This window comes from Thalassophryne amazonica, chromosome 15 (genome assembly GCF_902500255.1).
Source record: "Thalassophryne amazonica chromosome 15, fThaAma1.1, whole genome shotgun sequence".
NCBI classification, from domain to species: domain Eukaryota; kingdom Metazoa; phylum Chordata; class Actinopteri; order Batrachoidiformes; family Batrachoididae; genus Thalassophryne; species Thalassophryne amazonica.
Window position 1 is genome coordinate 39,418,672 of NC_047117.1, and position 21,388 is coordinate 39,440,059.

General features: G+C 41.2%; 1 protein-coding gene across 1 annotated transcript in view; it reads right to left on the reverse strand.

Moving 5' to 3' along the window:
• The window catches only part of LOC117526255 (choline transporter-like protein 1), a 60,836-nt gene that overhangs the window by 23,771 nt on the left and 15,677 nt on the right, over positions 1-21,388 (reverse strand). The window contains exons 7-9 of the mRNA XM_034188303.1: positions 8,198-8,287; positions 7,955-8,097; positions 1,990-2,176 (exon numbers count right to left, since the gene is read on the reverse strand). Of these exons, the coding sequence (XP_034044194.1) occupies positions 1,990-2,176; positions 7,955-8,097; positions 8,198-8,287 (420 nt within the window). The remainder of the gene's footprint in view (positions 1-1,989; positions 2,177-7,954; positions 8,098-8,197; positions 8,288-21,388) is intronic.

The window sequence follows — 21,388 nt, forward strand, 5'->3', positions numbered from 1 at the left end:
GCGCAACCATACGGAATGGCAGTATATTCTGTTGAGGGTCTTATTTTATAAATATTCAAGGGCAACGTGCATATGGAGTTAAATTTGTCTCATTAATACTTGCAAATGCACAGAGTGTGATTTACAAATATCCCTTGATTTGTACATGTGCTTTGTGATCCACAAACAAATTTCTGATTTGTAACTTGTGTGTGGGTTTTTACAAATATTTATTAGCAAAACTGAAAATTGTTTGTGAAGCGTGATTTTGCATTTGTGGCTCACCAAACACACGCATTCATCACTTTGCTCAGTTACACAATACTGAGACATTCTCAGTGCAAAATGACACAAATCCACAAACAGGGGGAGGGCAGGGGGCAGTGCGGCTAAACACCGACAGGAGCTGAGAGGAACCGACAGGAGCCGGTGGGAACCAACAGGAAACTGACAGGAGCGATAGGAAGCCTAATTCAGCCTGTAGGAGCTGGTGCTTACAAACTAATTCTCCCTGCTCCCAGACAAAAATAATAGTATGTTGGAGCAAATATCACTTGCACAGCAAAATAATAAAGAACAGATTCAGTTTGGTGATGGCATATTGGTGGAGCAGATAAATTGGCACACACTACTTAAACATTGCTATTTTGAATAATCCACTCAATTTGAGTATCCACTTGAATTTTCAATAGGAGGCCAGGTAGGGGTCAATTGAAGAATTAAACTGGGGTCAAACACTGCGCCGACGAGCAGGCGTGCATGACGCCGGTGCGAAGGTTCGTGTACGCAAAGATTCGTGGTATGCTTATACAAGCTCTACCGCCATAAATCGCCCTGAGTTGTATGTATTCGCACCGTGTATGAAGGTGCCCTAATGTTTTTACCCCATAACTCCATAACATTTAATCATAGATAGTCCAAACTATTCCTTTTTGGAATATGCATGTTCAGACAAATAATGTGGTATAGCTTTCAATATGATTGGAACATTTTAAAATTTTGACCCCTGTTTAATTTTAATTTTAATTGTTTAATTTTAATTAAGCTTGTATAAGCATACCACAAAACACTGCGCCGACGAGCAGGCGTGCATGATGCCGGTGCGAAGGTTCGTGTACGCAAAGATTCATGCACACTAAGGTGTCTTTCAGGAGCAGGAACACAGTGCGCAGATCGCACTGTGTTCCATGGGACGAGGTGCACCACATCAAGCCGCCGATGTGGAGGAAAATAAAATAAAAACCAGTTGTATTATTAGTGAATATCACTGGGTTGATATAAATAATACATAAAAGGGGACACAATACAGAAGCCCGCGGTTAAATAACCCTGGTTAAATAAAAAGAAAACCACACGCACAGATGTGTTGGGGGGGGCCGGGGGGTTATTGTTATCACTGTATTATAAATAATCCTGTGCAGTGGAAGGTCAAATAATGCAATGACTCCATTCAACCAAGTTATCGAAGAGGAAGTAAAAGTAAGCCACAATATAATTTTCATATGACAGCATTACAAAGCAAAGGCTTTACTGAACACTACTGTATGAATTTGGAAGTTGTAATATTGTCAAGATTACACCATAAACAACAAAAAGTAAGCAAGACTTTTTTTTTTTTTTTTACTGACCAACCTCTTCAAAAAGTACTTTGCCATATTTAAGAATGTACTGTAGAATGGAGACGTGGGAGATGAAGGAATAAGCGGTTCTTTGACGCCATCCTCCCACATCATGCGACTGGCATGAGATTCCATGTGTGGGAGTTCAGCTCTGCCACAAAACCAGGACAAAATGCCACGAATAAAACTTAATGCTCTACAGTTTTGTTTTGTTTTTTTGTTATCATTAATATGTTTTCTAACATTAAACTAAACAAATAACTGTGCCATTGAACTTAAAAGCTATTTTTATGCAAACCGCCAGAGAAGCACTAATACTGTGAATTTCACAAATCAGCCACATAAAAGCACAAATTATCATTAGCACAGCTCCCCTCACTTTTTTCCTCACCTGCAGTCCCGAGAAAGAGAAGCACAGCAATCCAGTAGACCCAAAATAGCATGAGGCAGAGGAAAGTCCAGAAAGGTTGCAGCACCAGCAGGGGAAGATGGATGAACACCTTCCCAGCCACGTGAAAAAGTGCAATGGTGAGAGCCACACGTTTCCGCATGAAGAACATCACCAGCAGCAGGATTACCTGGAGGGTTACACACAATGATCTAGTCAAATAAAATCCTTCAGCACCGCTCAGAAATTGCATGGTTACATTTAAACACATCTTTTCCATAATTCCAGCAAAGTTTTAAAAAGGGACCTCTTGAAATTTTTTGGTATAACAGTATCATTCTAAGTGGTAAATAAAACTAATATTTACAGTTATTTTCAAAATTAGCATTTTCTATTAGTAGTAATCATAAAAAACATATTTGCGAAAAATTAATCACCACTAGGGGCACTGCATTCAAACCAGCAGTGTGACGTCAGCGTATGGTTGTGTTACGCTGCAGCAGCAAGCTGTTAGCTCTGAGCCACTTTCACTTCTTTTGCGGACACCAAATGGAACAATTTAACTTATTTTTTTTGTGTGTTGGTGGATGACGGGATGTTTTTTCATCGCGGGAAGAGTCAATTGATGGCTGTGATAAACGCTGATGTCACGTGAATCATTGAGGCACGGCCTGTGACTCTTCAACTTTTAAAGTAACTTAATTTTCTTGTTGTGGAACAAAAACACCGGCATACTCTGGTTAAGGCTGAAAACACAGAGGGACTTCTTTTAAAACGCCGCATTTCTTCAGCCACGACAAGGAACTATTTTCAGACGTCATCGTCCGCTATCAGGGATAAGTTTTCATCAGGCTCCAATGACGAGTCCAACTGAAATGGCATAACAGGTAAGATTAAGTTTTTTGCTGTGGATCAGCCCTGTTTTTACACACTTACTGTAGTCAAGTAATGTTGGAACTGCAGGATCTTTCAGTGAGTTTTTTGGTTTTGTGTGCAGCTGCATCTACAGTGAGGAAAATAAGTATTTGAACATCCTGCAGTTTTGCAAGTTCTCCCACTTAGAAATCATGGAGGGGTCTGAAATTTTCATCTTAGGTGCATGTCCACTGTGAGAGACATAATCTAAAAAAAAAAAAAAAAAAAATCCGGAAATCACAATGTATGATTTTTTAATAATTTATTTGTATGTTACTGCTGCAAATAAGTATTTGAACACCTACCAACCAGCAAGAATTCTGGCTCTCACAGATCTGTTATTTTTTCTTTAAGAAGCCCTCTTATTCTGCACTCTTTGCCTGTATTAATTGCACCTGTTTGAACTTGTTACCTGTATAAAAGACACCTGTTCACACACTCAATCAATCACACTCCAACCTGTCCACCATAACCAAGACCAAAGAGCTGTCTAAGGACACCAGGGACAAAACTGTAGACCTGCACAAGGCTGGGATGGACTACAGGACTACAGGCAAGCAGCTTGGTAGAAGACAACTGTTATGATTATTTATTAGAAAGTGGAAGAAACATAAGATGAGTGTCAATCTCCCTCGGTCTGGGATTCCATGCAAGATCTCACTTTGTGGGGTAAGGATGATTCTGAGAAAGCTCAGAACTACACAGGAGAACCTGCTCAATGACCTGAAGAGAGCTGGGACCACAGTCACAAAGATTACATTAGTAGCACATGATACTGTCATGGTTTAAAATCCTGCAGGGCAGCAAGGTCCCCCTGCTCCAGCCAGCACATGACCAGGCCCATTTGAAGTTCACCAGTGACCATCTGGATGATCCAGAGGAGGCATGGGAGAAGGTCATGTGGTCAGATGAGACCAAAATAGAGCTTTTTGGAATCAACTCCACTTACCATGTTTAGAGGATGAGAACAACCCCAAGAAAACCATCCCAACTGTGAAGCATGGGGGTGGAAACATCATACTCTGGGGGTGCTCTTCTGCAAAGGGGACAGGACGACTGCTCCGTATTGAAGGGAGGATGGATGGGGTCACGTATTGCGAGATTTTGGCAAACAACCTCCTTCCCTCAGTAAGAGCATTGAAGATGGGTCATGGCTGGGTCTTCCAGCATGACAATGACCCCAAACACACAGCCAGGACAACTAAGGAGGGGCTCCGTAAGAAGCATTTCAAGGTCCTGGAGTGGCCTGGCCAGTCTCAAGACCTGAACTCAATAGTAAATCTTCGGAGGGAGCTGAAACTCCACACCTGAAAGATCTAGAGAAGATCTGTGTGGAGGAGTGGTCCAAAATCCCTGCTGCAGTGTGTGAAAACCTGGTGAAAAACTACAGAAAACGTTTAACCTCTGTAATTGCAAACAAAGGCTACTGTACGAAATATTAACACTGATTTTCACTGGTGTTCAAATACTTATTTGCAGCAGTAACATACAAATAAATTATATATATATATAAAAAAAAAATCATACATTGTGATTTCCGGATTTTTTTTTTTTTAGATTATGTCTCTCACAGTGGACATGCAGCTGAGATGAAAATTTCAGACCCCTCCATGATTTCTAAGTGGGAGAACTTGCAAAATTGCAGGGTGTACAAATACTTATTTTCCTTACTGTATAAGTGAGTGAGTCAGACTCTATTTTTAGCCAAATGCACTGAAACACAGAGGCTGCATGTGACAGTCACGCTGATCGCGCCTAAACTTTGTGACACTTTCATCAGTCCGTCATATGGACACTCTCCCTCTGTTGCACACAGAATTAAATATGGATACTTTAAGATGGGAGCTTGGTCAGCCACATGCTTACATCATAAGATTTCTGACCAATCAGAAACGTTCTTTATAGTTTTTTATTTTATCAATTTATTAATGATTAAAAACAAAAAAAAAAAAACTCATAAGAAAGTTGGAAAATGCATGTTTCCAGTATTTCTGTGTAGGCTCTCAGTTGTCCAGGTGGTTTCCATAGTAGAGAAGCTTGAATCTTCGACTGGACTGGGTTGCTTGACGTGAGGACGTTTCGCTTCAAATTGCAGAAGATTCCTCAGCTAAAATTCTTGCTCTGGAAGTCTGACTTCTGTCTGACTCTTGTAGAGAAGAATAAAACAGAAGCCAACAAAAGCTGGAGTTTTAAACCTAACCAGACCCCTCCTACTGAGAGGCAGACTGCTATAGGCTAGTGACTAAACAATAGCTCTAATTAGCAACTATTGTGCTGTAGTTAGCACACCTAATGGCAGGACAGCTGTCCCTCTAATGATGGGATGGATGCCTTTCTGATGGCTCCCTTGATGACGTGAATGACTCATTAACATGAACAAAAGACTGAAACTCCTTTGAGTAAACAGGGGATAAAGTGTGTCTCAGACCCCCTCCCCGGTTAAGGCTGGGTTTCAAACGTTTCACAAAGAATGCCTCCTTGACCCCTCTCTCAAACCATTTCTTCTCTCTGGCTAATATTTTAACTTCCTTGTCCTCAAACGTGTGGTTAGTGTCTTTAAGGTGGAGGTGAACCGCAGACTGAGGTCCACTGGCACCCTCTCTGCGGTGCTGGTATAGCCGTTTGTGTAAAGGTTGCTTCGTTTCACCTATGTTGTGTTCGTTACAGTTTTCTTGACATCTGATATAATACACTACATTGCTCTGTTTGTAACTAGGGATCATGTCCTTAGGGTGAACTAATTTCTGTCTCAAGGTGTTAACCGGTTTAAAGTAAACTGGGATTTTGTGCTGTCTGAAGATCCTCTGTAGTTTTTCCCCCTACTCCTGCTAGATAAGGGAGAGACACTCTTCTTCTTGTCTCCGTCTCCTGTCTATCTGGTCTCTTTGTTCTCTGGGACTTCTGCACTTTGTCCAGGGACCATCGTGGGTACCCACATACTGTGTGGACTTTCTGGACACGTTGTTATTCTTTAGCCCTTCCCTCTGCAGTTGTGGGCACCTGTAGGGCTCTGTGTTGAAGCGTCTTGATCAGTCCATAGATGGGGACGCCACTCCGTGCATCTATGGACTGCCCAAAATCCACAAACAGGACGTCCCACTCAGGCCTATTGTATGTAGCACAGATTCCATCACGTACAATTTGGCCAAGTACCTCAAGTGGATTTTGGCTCCTCTAGTGGGTAACTCAGACCACCATGTGGAGAACACACAAGATTTTGTGAACAAGATCAAGGACCTGCAGCTGGAGGCAGATGAAACTATGGTGTCATTTGATGTGACATTGTTGTTCACCTGCATTCCCACTGCTGAGGCCGTCTCAGCTGTGAGGCAGAGACTGCTGGAGGATGTGTCTCTACTTGAAAGGACCAAACTCACACCAGACCACATCTGCCAACTCTTGGAGATCTGTCTCAACACCACGTATTTCCTGTTTAGGGAGAATTACTACAGGCAGATTCATGGTTGTGCGATGGGGTCTCCGGTATCCCCCATTGTGGCCAATCTGTACATGGAGCGAGTGGAGAAGACAGCCTTGACGTCTTTCACAGGCATCTCTCCCAGTCACTGGTTCAGATATGTTGATGACACATGGGTCAAAATCAAGCAACAGCAAGTTGAGGACTTTACAGAACACATCAACTCGGTGGACGCCAATATCAAGTTCACACGTGAGGATGCCAGAAACAACCATTTAGCCTTCCTGGACTGTGATGTTATGATTGGAGAGAACAGGCAGCTCCAGACAGGGGTTTACAGAAAACCAACTCACACTGACCAATATCTGCTCTTCGGCTCAAACCACCCCCTTGAACACAAGCTCGGGGTGATCAGGACGCTTCAACACAGAGCCCTACAGGTGCCCACAACTGCAGAGGGAGGGCTAAAGAACAACAACGTGTCCGGAAAGCCCTCACAGTATGTGGGTACCCACGATGGTCCCTGGACAAAGTGCAGAAGTCCCAGAGAACAAAGAGACCAGACAGACAGGAGACGGAGACAAGAAGAAGAGGAGTGTCTCTCCCTTATTTAGCAGGAGTAGGGGGAAAAACTACAGAGGATCTTCAGACAGAATAAAATCCCAGTTTACTTTAAACCGGTTAACACCTTGAGACAGAAATTAGTTCACCCTAAGGACATGATCCCTAGTTACAAACAGAGCAATGTAGTGTATTATATCAGATGTAAGGAAAACTATAACGAACACTACATAGGTGAAACGACGCAACCTTTACACAAACGGGTATACCAGCACCGCAGAGAGGGAGCCAGTGGACCTCAGTCTGCGGTTCACCTCCACCTTAAAGACACTAACCACACGTTTGAGGACAAGGAAGTTAAAATATTAGCCAGAGAGAAGAAATGGTTTGAGAGAGGGGTCAAGGAGGCATTCGTTGTGAAACGTTTGAAACCCAGCCTTAACCGGGGAGAGGGTCTGAGACACACTTTATCCCCTGTTTACAATGGGGTACTCAAGTCAAAGGAGTTTCAGTCTTTTGTTCATGGTAATGAGTCATTCACATCATCAAGGGAGCCATCAGAAAGGCATCCATCCCATCATTAGAGGGACAGCTGTCCTGCCATTAGGTGTGCTAACTACAGCACAATAGTTGCTAATTAGAGCTATTGTTTAGTCACTAGCCTATAGCAGTCTGCCTCTCAGTAGGAGGGGTCTGGTTAGGTTTAAAACTCCAGCTTTTGTTGGCTTCTGTTTTATTCTTCTCTACAAGAGTCAGACAGAAGTCAGACTTCCAGAGCAAGAATTTTAGCTGAGGAAGCTTCTGCGATTTGAAGCGAAACGTCCTCGCGTCAAGCAACCCAGTCCAGTCGAAGATTCAAGCTTCTCTACCATGTTTCCAGTACGTTTTATCAATAAAATAAGGATCATCTTTAAGCTGGCCCCTCTTTAATGAACTGTTCTAGAGTTTCTCTTTTGTGGTCCTTGTTCATTTTATTCTGTGTACTTGTCATGCAAAAGTATCCATTACTATCTTGAAACATAAAATATGCATTATATTTAAACAAAAAATGTATGTACACACACTCAGACATACTGTGAAAACAGTAGCTCCAATCGCATAAATAAGCAGGGCCTTGACATTGTCTGCAGCAACTTCTTTTCCAAATACAGAAGTGGTTTTGTTATCAAGAGCATTTTTGTGGTCCACATATAACCACCACAGGACACCTGTGCCACCTACAAAACATCATAAACAAATTTCAAGATATAATTTCAAGGCCCTAAGTGGAGAAATTAAGGAATGCTTTTTCAAAGAAATAAATGTTGTAAGACTCACCTATAGAGCCAATGACAACAAGAGCTGTTAGGATCCACACCAATACTTTGGAGATGTAACGGATAACAACCATCATGATGAGGGAAAGAACTGTCAAGATAAAGATATATATATGTATAGACTAACATGGATAAAGTTTAGCATATGCAGTACTGTGTAAAGGTCTGAAGCACATTTGACATTTTCTGGAACACAAGTCACGTTTTTTTTGTTTTTTGCGGGTTTGGGAAGTCCTGCAACTTATTCTCTATTGTGACTAATATACAATAAATAAATAAATAAATAAGTTCACAAGTTCTTTATCAATAATTGTAATAGCTATTTATCTCAGGCGTTTACAGCATCAAAGCACTAAACAAAATAAACTGCAATAATAAAAGAATAAATGCCATTTATATACCATATAAAGTAGGGGAAACTGAGCACAGTGAATCATGGGGCACAGTGAATCAGTAACTATATTTGCAAAACTTCATATATATTTGCTAGAGTTAAGCTATATTTTTATGCATAAAGACATCCCTCTTATAAATTAGTGTATTGTTTTTGGATACATTAAGGGTAAAACTAAGTGGCAAATGAAGTCAGTTTTTTCCTATCAAAAGTAAATTTTGTGGATGTCAGTGTCTTTTGTTATTTGTTAGAAGACTACCCCGTCCAACTGATAAGCATGTGTTATGTCTTCTCCACACTATCAGCTATTTGATAACATGACTCATGCGTGTCACATGCAATTATGGAAAAAATATTTGCTAAAAGATTAAATGATTATTTACTGAAGCATAACATCATTTGTGAAGAACAATATGGATTCAGAAGGTCTCGAACTACATCACATGCTTTGATGGACTTTGTGGAAAGTATAGCAACTGCAACTGACAATAAACAATACACAATAGGTGTTTTTTTTTATTTACAGAAAGCGTTTGACACAATTAACCATGGAATACTATTAATTAAACTGCAGAAATATGGAATCAGAGGTCTGGCATATGAATGGATAGCTAGTTATTTACAAGTCAGATTTCAGTATGTTCAATTCAATAACACAAATTCTGAACTCAGGGATGTCACATGTGGGGTGCCGCAGGGCTCAGTGCTGGGTCCTTTGTTGTTTATAATCTATATAAATGATATAAGTTGGGTGTCGAGTTCACTGAGATGTGTCCTTTTTGCAGATGATACAACTGTGTTCTGTAGCGGTGAAAATCTTGAACAGCTTCTGGACATAGTGGAGAAAGAACTGGAAAAATTTAAGGTTTGGTTTGACACTAATAAGTTGTCACTCAACCTTGGGAAAACTAAATGTATTATATTTGGAAATAAACAGGCACCAAAATGTAAACATTTAACTATAAACAATAAGGAAATTGAGTTAGTAACAGAGAATAAATTTTTAGGTGTTATAATTGATAATAAACTTGAAACTTGGAAACCACATATAAATTATGTCAAATCAAAATTATCAAAAACTATAGCCATTTTGTATAAAGCCAAAGACCTACTGCCGCAAGAAGGGTTACTTACTTTATATCATTCTCTGATGGTACCATATATGACATATTGTGTTGAGTCATGGGGAAACACTTACAAATCAAATACCAATCCAATATTCCTTTTGCAAAAACGAGCCATAAGAATCATCTGCAATAAACAACATCGTGAACCAACTCATTCTCTATTTGTGTCTTTAAATTTATTAAAATTCATAGATTTGGTCAATTACATTACAATTCAAACTTTATTTCGAGCGAAAAACCAAGCCTTACCGAGACATGTCCAGAGTCTGTTCCGATTGAGGGAATCCAGATATAGTTTAAGAGGTTGTGCAATTTTTATGAAACCACCAGTAAGAACAAATGTAAAGGGTTTTTGTGTGTCTGTGGTTGGGGTGAGGAAATGGAACAAATGTTCGACAGAGGTTAGAATGAGTACTACCTTAGTAAGATTTAAGAAACTACTCAAAAAGAACATTATGTCTAAGTATCATAAAGAAGCAAATATAATTTGATTTATATGGAATGTTCAATTTATAAGTGGGACTTATTGTATATTTGAATGTGTGGGTATGTATATGCGTATGTAGATATATAGATATGGGTAGGTGTATATGTATATAAGTGACTGTGTATATGTATGTATATATTTATGTTTGTAAAGTATATACGTATGTATATAGGTATATATGGCACAGCCCAAGCAGAGGGTCACCCCCAAGAGCCTGGTCTGCTTGAGGTTTCTTCCTTATAGGGAGTTTTTCCTCACCACAGTTGCCTAGTGCTTACTCTGGGGGTTGGTAAGGTTAGTCCTTACTGGCGTAAAGTGCCTTGATTCGATTTTCTTGTGATCTGGTACTATATAAATATAAGTGAATAGTATATTGATGTGTATGTCTGTGTGTCGACATGTAGTAGTGAATTTGTATTTATGTAAATATGACTGATTAGAATTGTTGGACTTGTACTAGCAGGGGTGGGCGCTAATAAGCTTTGCTTCAGCCCACACCCTTTCGGACTCACTAGTTTTGTCTGTGTTTGTTTGTGGAATTGTTCATTTTTTTCTATTTGAATATTTTGTGTGCCGAATAAAAAAAACTTTGTCACTTGTGTCACCCGGGACACAGTGAATCAGTCTAGAAAGTCATTTACTATGCCCCAGTATCAAGTGGATGACAAATATTATTTGTTGAAGCTTATACATTTATTTTTCTGTGAATTACTTGCTATAATTTGTGTATATAAACAACTGTTTTCACATTTGAACAGAAATTATGACAGTTGTATTGATAATAGTTTCTAAAGGACTTATATCACTATATAAGACACATACATTACATAGCTGGTTTGCTGGATTATAGTTTCTATATGCATCAGCATATATTTATTAATTTTGAAGAAATCTTTATATAACCATGTGTTTTTTCATTATATTCTAAGTTGATTCACTGTGCCCTGTGAATTAGTGTCCGGGGCACAGTGAATCAAAATTTTAAAATCAGTTTTAAACACCTGCAAATTACACTTGGGGAGAAATAAATAACACAGCCTTATAAACAATAACTTGCTGTAGTAAATCCACAATAGAATGACCTAAACCTATGCATAATGAGTTTATGCTGCCACAAAACAACATTTCTGATTCACTGTGCCCCGGCTTATCCTACACAACAACAATGCACAAAAATCCCATTCACCCTCTGGTGTTACATATATATGAGAAAATATGGTAAATTTCCTCAACTTTGAAAAGAAACTGCAAAATAACTACTACTGATAAATAACCATAAATAGTAATTCAAATAAAAGTTTTGACTTCATGTAAATAATATTCAGTTTCCCAGAGGCCTTTGTGCAGTTACACCAAGACTGAACTCTCACGACTCACGTCCTGGATCATGCGTTGGTAATGTGTGTACCTGCATCTACCACCCCACAGATCCATGCTGTGCCCCGATTGCCAACTAGCCAGGCAGATGTTACCATCCCAACCTTCCAAAAACAGCCTTCTATGTTCTGCAGCTGGGTAATATATAAGTGACCCATGATCTGTTCCCATGTATGGGGTCCTCAGCACTGAGGCACCTGCATACTGGATCAGTCAGTGAGATCTGCTACATAGTCTTGAAATTCTCTGACTGTGGAAACAGTACAGCTCATCCGGGTCTCCTGCTCAGTTGACATAAAGATTACAGTAGTACAAAAGGATCAACTGGAGAGACATGATACTGAAGACATCTTGTCTTCAGCACCAAATCACAACAAAAGCTGCCACAAGGAAGGTCTAACCTTACCAACACCTAGAGCAAGCACACAGGCGACAGTGGTAAAGATAAACTCCCTCTGATGATTTGAGGAAGAAACCTCAAGCAGACCAGACTCAAATGGGTGACCCTCTGCTTGGGGCGTGCTACAACACAGTTGACAATACAAATACGAGGTCTGTTAGAAAACTATCCGACCTTTTTATTTTTTTAAAAAACAATATGGATTTGAATCATGTGCGCTTGCATCAGCAAAGCTTGAACCTTCGTGCGCATGCGTGAGTTTTTTCACGCCTGTCGGTTGCGTCATTCGCCTGTGGGCAGGCTTTGAGTGAGCACTGGTCCACCCCTCTCATCGGATTTTCATTGTCAGGAAAATGGCTGAGCGATTGGAGCAGCACTGAATCAAATTTTTCCAGAAACTGTGAGAGACAGCCAGGTGGAAACCATTCGGAAGATTCAGATGGCTTTCGGTGAGGATACTCTGGGCTAGGGCTGAAACGATTAATAGAGTAACTCGAATAATTCGATTACAAAAAAAGTTCGAGGCAAATTCCTTGCCTCGAAGCTTCGTTTAACGTTGTAGTACATATGCCAGGCCTGTGTGTGGCACTGCAACGGCCACAGGAAAAAAAAAACAAACAGAAGAAGACTGGAGCATAACAGCTAATCAAATAGCAATGTTAGCTACCGCTTTCCAATGTGACACAAAGAGTAAAATAAAGCCTTTTAAGAGAAAGATGGTCCACGCTGATCATCTGAAATAGACTTACTGTGCATTTAAAGCGAAGCAGTGTGTTTGTGTATTTTTAAAAAACACACGGACCCGGTGGCCGGCTGCTGTCTCTCTCTACCCAGTGTGAGGGGCTCTCAGACCGGGCGAGTCACAGCTCTGTCCCTGGCTACACTGACAAACAGCAGAAGTCCACTCTTTCTTCTGTGTTTCCCTCAGACTCACACTGAGTGTTTGACTTTTTCATTTTTGCTTTTTTGGGCAACACACAACACTTCACAAACACGGTAACTTAAATAAAATAATAATTTAAAAAAACTGACGAAGGCTTGCATGTTCAACCTCCAGCTGAAATGCATCTGCTGAATTGCAGAGAAAAAGGGATAAAAAAAAAAATCAGGGACCAGTCCATCAACCTTTATTAAAAAAAAAAAAAAAACTTAAAAATGGTTACATTTTACAAGTTGGAGAAAACAAGACAGAAAGCCACATCCCATCGCCATTTCAGCAAAATGTCAACACTTTGGCACAGTGGCATTGTGCCATGGCTTAGGGAGAGCCCTGGACTATTGATGTTTAAAAACGCAGAAGTACTTTTTATCCGATTACTCGATTAATCGCCAGAATAATCGATAGAATACTCGATTAGTAAAATAATCGATAGCTGCAGCCCTACTCTAGGCGTCACACAGATTAAGGAGCGTTACAACCGGCACATTCCACTGTTACAGGAGATTTTGTAATGAAAGACGTGCGGAGGAATTCGCGTGTCGGGACGGAGCCGCAATGGCGTGCAACAAAAAGCACGTCCGTGTTGGAAGTCCCACAGGACAAGTTGTGACATGCCCAGCTGTTACACAATTTCTCGGATACTCACTCGACTGAAAAGCCACCGAAAGCCGTCTGAATCTTCCGAATGGTTTCCAACACGGACATGCTTTTTGTTGCGCACCATTGCGGCTCCGTCCCGACGCGCGAATTCCTCGGCACGTCTTTCATTACAAAATCTCCTGTAACAGTGGAATGTGCCACAAAGGTGCTGATGTCCAACTCTTCTGCAATTTCTCTGGTAGACAGACGACGTCCCAGATCAACACAGCCTTCACTTTGGAAATGATGTGGTCATTTCAGCCTGTCGATGGCCGCTTGGAGCGCGGCGCGCCCTCCGCCATTGTACGCCGTCTTTAAACCGGTTGTAACGCTCCTTAATCTGTGTGACGCCCAGAGTATCCTCACCGAAAGCCATCTGAATCTTCCGAATGGTTTCCACCTGGTTGTCTCTCACAGTTTCTGGAAAAATTTGATTCAGCGCTGCTCCAATCGCTCAGCCATTTCCCTGACAATGAAAATCCGACAAGAGGGGTGGACCAGTGCTCACTCAAAGCCTGCCCACAGGCGAATGATGCAACTGACAGGCGTGAAAAAACTCACGTATGCACAAGAAGGTTCAAGCTTGGCTGATGCAAGCGCACGATTCAAATCCATATAGTTTAAAAAAAATAAAAAGGTCGGATAGTTTTCTAATAGACCTCGTGTACAGGAAATTTTGTCCTTTGTTTCTATCAGCACCTCCACAAATGACTTATCAGTCCAATGCACGAGTGACAATCTCTGCTGCATTTCTTGCACATGTACTGTGATGCCTGCTGAGGCTGCCGCTGTTGCTCCTTCCTCCTAGCTCGTTGCTCCTTCATCCTAGCTTGGTTTCTCTCCCGCTCAGCCCTCTGTGCACCTGTTCTGACAGTAAGGTGCAAGGCTGCACTGCCTGTTACTAAAATGCATATAGAAAATGCGTAGCTTCCATCCTGCAAATTTATATTAAAATGGGCCTTCCAGAAGGACAAACCTCTCTGCAAGCAATCCACCAATCAGGCCTGTATGGTAGAGTGGCCAGACGGAAGCCACTCCTTAGTAAAAGGCACATAGCAGCCTGCCTGGCATTTGCCAAAAGGCACCTGAAGGACTCTCAGACCACGAGAAACAAAATTCTCTGGTCTGATGAGACAAAGATTGGCTGCCAAAGCCTGCCTGTGCATTTTAGAGTTCATTTTAAGATTCTTTTATTGGTTTTTAAGTCGTGAAATGGTTTCACCCCACCCACCTCTCTGAGCTCCTTCAATCCTACGATCCTGCTCAGTGCCTCAGGTCAGCTGACCTGCTGCTCCTGGAGGTACCAAGGTCAAATGGAAGCTCAGAGAGGACAGAGCATTTTCCATTGCTGCTCCAAGACTATGGAACAAGCTTCCACTGAACATTCAATCAATTCAATCAATTTTTTTATATAGCGCCAAATCACAACAAACAGTTGCCCCAAGGCGCTTTATATTGTAAGGCAAGGCCATACAATAATTATGTAAAACCCCAACGGTCAAAACGACCCCCTGTGAGCAAGCACTTGGCTACAGTGGGAAGGAAAAACTCCCTTTTAACAGGAAGAAACCTCCAGCAGAACCAGGCTCAGGGAGGGGCAGTCTTCTGCTGGGACTGGTTGGGGCTGAGGGAGAGAACCAGGAAAAAGACATGCTGTGGAGGGGAGCAGAGATCGATCACTAATGATTAAATGCAGAGTGGTGCATACAGAGCAAAAAGAGAAAGAAACAGTGCATCATGGGAACCCCCCAGCAGTCTACGTCTATAGCAGCATAACTAAGGGATGGTTCAGGGTCACCTGATCCAGCCCTAACTATAAGCTTTAGCAAAAAGGAAAGTTTTAAGCCTAATCTTAAAAGTAGAGAGGGTGTCTGTCTCCCTGATCTGAATTGGGAGCTGGTTCCACAGGAGAGGAGCCTGAAAGCTGAAGGCTCTGCCTCCCATTCTACTCTTACAAACCCTAGGAACTACAAGTAAGCCTGCAGTCTGAGAGCGAAGCGCTCTATTGGGGTGATATGGTACTACGAGGTCCCTAAGATAAGATGGGACCTGATTATTCAAAACCTTATAAGTAAGAAGAAGAATTTTAAATTCTATTCTAGAATTAACAGGAAGCCAATGAAGAGAGGCCAATATGGGTGAGATATGCTCTCTCCTTCTAGTCCCCGTCAGTACTCTAGCTGCAGCATTTTGAATTAACTGAAGGCTTTTTAGGGAACTTTTAGGACAACCTGATAATAATGAATTACAATAGTCCAGCCTAGAGGAAATAAATGCATGAATTAGTTTTTCAGCATCACTCTGAGACAAGACCTTTCTGATTTTAGAGATATTGCGTAAATGCAAAAAAGCAGTCCTACATATTTGTTTAATATGCGCTTTGAATGACATATCCTGATCAAAAATGACTCCAAGATTTCTCACAGTATTACTAGAGGTCAGGGTAATGCCATCCAGAGTAAGGATCTGGTTAGACACCATGTTTCTAAGATTTGTGGGGCCAAGTACAATAACTTCAGTTTTATCTGAGTTTAAAAGCAGGAAATTAGAGGTCATCCATGTCTTTATGTCTGTAAGACAATCCTGCAGTTTAGCTAATTGGTGTGTGTCCTCTGGCTTCATGGATAGATAAAGCTGGGTATCACCTGCGTAACAATGAAAATTTAAGCAATACCGTCTAATAATACTGCCTAAGGGAAGCATGTATAAAGTGACTAAAATTGGTCCTAGCACAGAACCTTGTGGAACTCCATAATTAACTTTAGTCTGTGAAGAAGATTCCCCATTTACATGAACAAATTGTAATCTATTAGACAAATATGATTCAAACCACCGCAGCGCAGTGCCTTTAATACCTATGGCATGCTCTAATCTCTGTAATAAAATTTTATGGTCAACAGTATCAAAAGCAGCACTGAGGTCTAACAGAACAAGCACAGAGATGAGTCCACTGTCCGAGGCCATAAGAAGATCATTTGTAACCTTCACTAATGCTGTTTCTGTACTATGATGAATTCTAAAACCTGACTGAAACTCTTCAAATAGACTGTTCCTCTGCAGATGATCAGTTAGCTGTTTTACAACTACCCTTTCAAGAATTTTTGAGAGAAAAGGAAGGTTGGAGATTGGCCTATAATTAGCTAAGATAGCTGGGTCAAGTGATGGCTTTTTAAGTAATGGTTTAATTACTGCCACCTTAAAAGCCTGTGGTACATAGCCAACTAACAAAGATAGATTGATCATATTTAAGATCGAAGCATTAAATAATGGTAGGGCTTCCTTGAGCAGCCTGGTAGGAATGGGGTCTAATAAACATGTTGATGGTTTGGATGAAGTAACTAATGAAAATAACTCAGACAGAACAATCGGAGAGAAAGAGTCTAGCCAAATACCGGCATCACTGAAAGCAGCCAAAGATAACGATACGTCTTTGGGATGGTTATGAGTAATTTTTTCTCTAATAGTTAAAATTTTGTTAGCAAAGAAAGTCATGAAGTCATTACTAGTTAAAGTTAATGGAATACTCAGCTCAATAGAGCTCTGACTCTTTGTCAGCCTGGCTACAGTGCTGAAAAGAAACCTGGGGTTGTTCTTATTTTCTTCAATTAGTGATGAGTAGAAAGATGTCCTAGCTTTACGGAGGGCTTTTTTATAGAGCAACAGAATCTTTTTCCAGGCTAAGTGAAGATCTTCTAAATTAGTGAGACGCCATTTCCTCTCCAACTTACGGGTTATCTGCTTTAAGCTACGAGTTTGTGAGTTATACCACGGAGTCAGACACTTCTGATTTAAAGCTCTCTTTTTCAGAGGAGCTACAGCATCCAAAGTTGTCTTCAATGAGGATGTAAAACTATTGACGAGATACTCTATCTCCCTTACAGAGTTTAGGTAGCTACTCTGCACTGTGTTGGTATATGGCATTAGAGAACATAAAGAAGGAATCATATCCTTAAACCTAGTTACAGCGCTTTCTGAAAGACTTCTAGTGTAATGAAACTTATTCCCCACTGCTGGGTAGTGTAAATGTTATTAAGAAATGATCAGACAGAAGGGAGTTTTCAGGGAATACTGTTAAGTCTTCTATTTCCATACCATAAGTCAGAACAAGATCTAAGATATGATTAAAGTGGTGGGTGGACTCATTTACTTTTTGAGCAAAGCCAATAGAGTCTAATAATAGATTAAATGCAGTGTTGAGGCTGTCATTCTCAGCATCTGTGTGGATGTTAAAATCGCCCACTATAATTATCTTATCTGAGCTAAGCACTAAGTCAGACAAAAGGTCTGAAAATTCACAGAGAAACTCACAGTAACGACCAGGTGGACGACAGATAATAACAAATAAAACTGGTTTTTGGGACTTCCAATTTGGATGGACAAGACTAAGAGACAAGCTTTCAAATGAATTAAAGCTCTGTCTGGGTTTTTGATTAATTAATAAGCTGGAATGGAAGATTGCTGCTAATCCTCCGCCTCGGCCCGTGCTACGAGCATTCTGACAGTTAGTGTGACTCGGGGGTGTTGACTCATTTAAACTAACATATTCATCCTGCTGTAACCAGGTTTCTGTTAGGCAGAATAAATCAATATGTTGATCAATTATTATATCATTTACCAACAGGGACTTAGAAGAGAGAGACCTAATGTTTAATAGACCACATTTAACTGTTTTAGTCTGTGGTGCAGTTGAAGGTGCTATATTATTTTTTCTTTTTGAATTTTTATGCTTAAATAGATTTTTGCTGGTTATTGGTAGTCTGGGAGCAGGCACCGTCTCTACGGGGATGGGGTAATGAGGGGATGGCAGGGGGAGAGAAGCTGCAGAGAGGTGTGTAAGACTACAACTCTGCTTCCTGGTCCCAACCCTGGATAGTCACGGTTTGGAGGATTTAAGAAAATTGGCCAGATTTCTAGAAATGAGAGCTGCTCCATCCAAAGTGGGATGGGTGCCATCTCTCCTAACAAGACCAGGTTTTCCCCAGAAGCTTTGCCAATTATCTATGAAGCCCACCTCATTTTTTGGACACCACTCAGACAGCCAGCAATTCAAGGAGAACATGCGGCTAAACATATCACTCCCGGTCCGATTGGGGAGGGGCCCAGAGAAAACTACAGAGTCCGACATTGTTTTTGCAAAGTTACACACCGATTTAATGTTAATTTTAGTGACCTCCGATTGGCGTAACCGGGTGTCATTACTGCCGACGTGAATTACAATCTTACCAAATTTACGCTTAGCCTTAGCCAGCAGTTTCAAATTTCCTTCAATGTCGCCTGCTCTGGCCCCCGGAAGACAATTGACTATGGTTGCTGGTGTCGCTAACTTCACATTTCTCAAAACAGAGTCGCCAATAACCAGAGTTTGATCCTCGGCGGGTGTGTCGTCGAGTGGGGAAAAACGGTTAGAGATGTGAACGGGTTGGCGGTGTACACGGGGCTTCTGTTTAGGGCTACGCTTCCTCCTCACAGTCACCCAGTCGGCCTGCTTTCCCGGCTGCTCGGGATCTGCCAGGGGGTAACTAACGGCGGCTAAGCTACCTTAGTCCGCACCGACTACAGGGGCCTGGCTAGCTGTAGAATTTTCCACGGTGCGGAGCCAAGTCTCCAATTCGCCCAGCCTGGCCTCCAAAGCTACGAATAAGCTACACTTATTACAAGTACCATTACTGCTAAAGGAGGCCGAGGAATAACTAAACATTTCACACCCAGAGCAGAAAAGTGCGGGAGAGACAGGAGAAGCCGCCATGCTAAATCAGCTAAGAGCTAGTAGCTACGCTAAGCTAGAGGATTCCTAAAAACACGCAAAGTGAATAATGTGTAAATAATTTAGAGGTGATTCAGCAGAAGGAGTGCTTTAGTTAAGGCACGTAAAGATTACACTGGGAAACAAATCGTAATCTAGATAACTAGATCAATCTAACTGCGCAGATTAAACAGCTAACAGATACAGAAAAACACCACTGTGCTCCGGAACAGGAAGTGATACAATACCGCAGTGAGAGCCAACCACCAAATGCATCAGACAAGCTTCCTCACTGTCCATTTTTAAAACCAGTCTTAAAACCCATTTTTATTCCTTGGCTTTTAACTCTGTATGAGACTCTGTTTTTGTTTTAGTGTTTTATGGTTTGCTTTTATTTAGTGTTTTATTGTTTCTATATTGTTGCTTTTAACAACAGTGAAATAATTGTTCTTATTTATTTTATTGCTTTTAATTGTTTTATGTCTTATGTACACACTCTGTTTTCAACTTGGTTGTTTTAAAGTGCCATATAAATAAAGTTGAGTTGAGCTGAGAAAGATTGAACTCTTTGGCGTGAACGCCAGACGTCAGGTTTGGAGGAAACCAGCCACAATCACCACCACCATAACGTTCTTTTAATTAATTGTATTTCCTGTGTGCTACAGTTTGTATGTGTAAAAAATGCTGATATGAGATTTTAATGTTTAAAATCTCATATCAGCATTTTTAACTGCTGCCAATCAAATGATGAATACGCTACTCTGTGAGCTTCATATATATTTAAATATGATTGTGATGAAGTCAGTGGCTCACCACCCATCAACCTCACTGCATGTCATTGATCCTCACAGTGAAGCATGGTGGTGGCAACATCATGCTGTGGGGATGTTTTTCAGTGGCAGGAACTGGGAGACTAGTCAGGACTGAAAGAAAGATGAAAGCAGCAATGTATAGCGACATCCTGGATGGCAACCTGCTCCAGAGCGCTCTTGACCTCAGACTGGGGCAATGGCTCATATTCCAGCAGGACAACGACCCTAAGCACACAGTCAAGATATCAAAGGAGTGGCTTCAGGATAACTCTGTGAATGTCCTTGAGTGGCCCAGCCAGAGCCCAGACCTGAACCCAATTAAACATCTCTAGAGAGATCTGAAAATGGCTGTGCACCGACGCTCCCCATTCAGCGTGATGAGCTTGAGAGGTGCTGCAAAGAGGAATGGGCAAAACATCAAGCTTGTGGCATCATATTCAAGATGACTTGAGGCTGTAATTGCTGCTAAAAGCACAGCAACAAAGTATTTAGCTGAACATGTGAAAACTTATGTACATGCGATTTCTTTGTTTTTTGTTTATTTTTTAATAAATTTGCAAAAAATATATAAACTTCATGTTGTCATTATGGGGTGTAGAACTTTGAGGGGAAAAATTAATTTACTCCATTTTGTAATAAGGCTGTAACATTCATTCATTGTCTACCGCTTAGTCCAATTAAGGGTCGCAGGGGGCTGGAGCCTATCCCAGCAGTCATAGGGCGCGAGGCAGGGTACACCCAGGACAGGATGCCAGTCTGTCGCAGGGCCACAAACACAGACACACCCACACACACACCTAAGGACAATTTTAAAGATTCCAGTCCAACTAACCCGCATGTCTTTGGATGTGGGAGGAAACCGGAGCACCCGGAGGAAACCCACGCAAACATGGGGAAAACATGCAAACTCCACACAGAAAGGCCACTGGAATTGAACCCACGACCTTCTCGCTGTAAGGCAACAGTGCTAACCACTAAGCCATCGTGCTGCCAGGCTGGAACATAAAAAGTGGAAAAAGTGAACACTGTGAATACTTTCCAGATCAGCCATAAGGCAAACAACAACTGATGTGGAATCTGTTATTTCTTTGTCTACACAAAGGAAGAGGCAAAAGCGCAAGTTGCACTGTGGCCAAATTGTCAGTGGATAGAATGGATGTAAACACTCACATATTTCCTGTTATTTGCTGACAAAATAAAAAGCTTCCCCTCCAAACGTTATTTTCCCAATGAACATACAAGCAAATACAGCTGTGCAACAATGCATTTACTG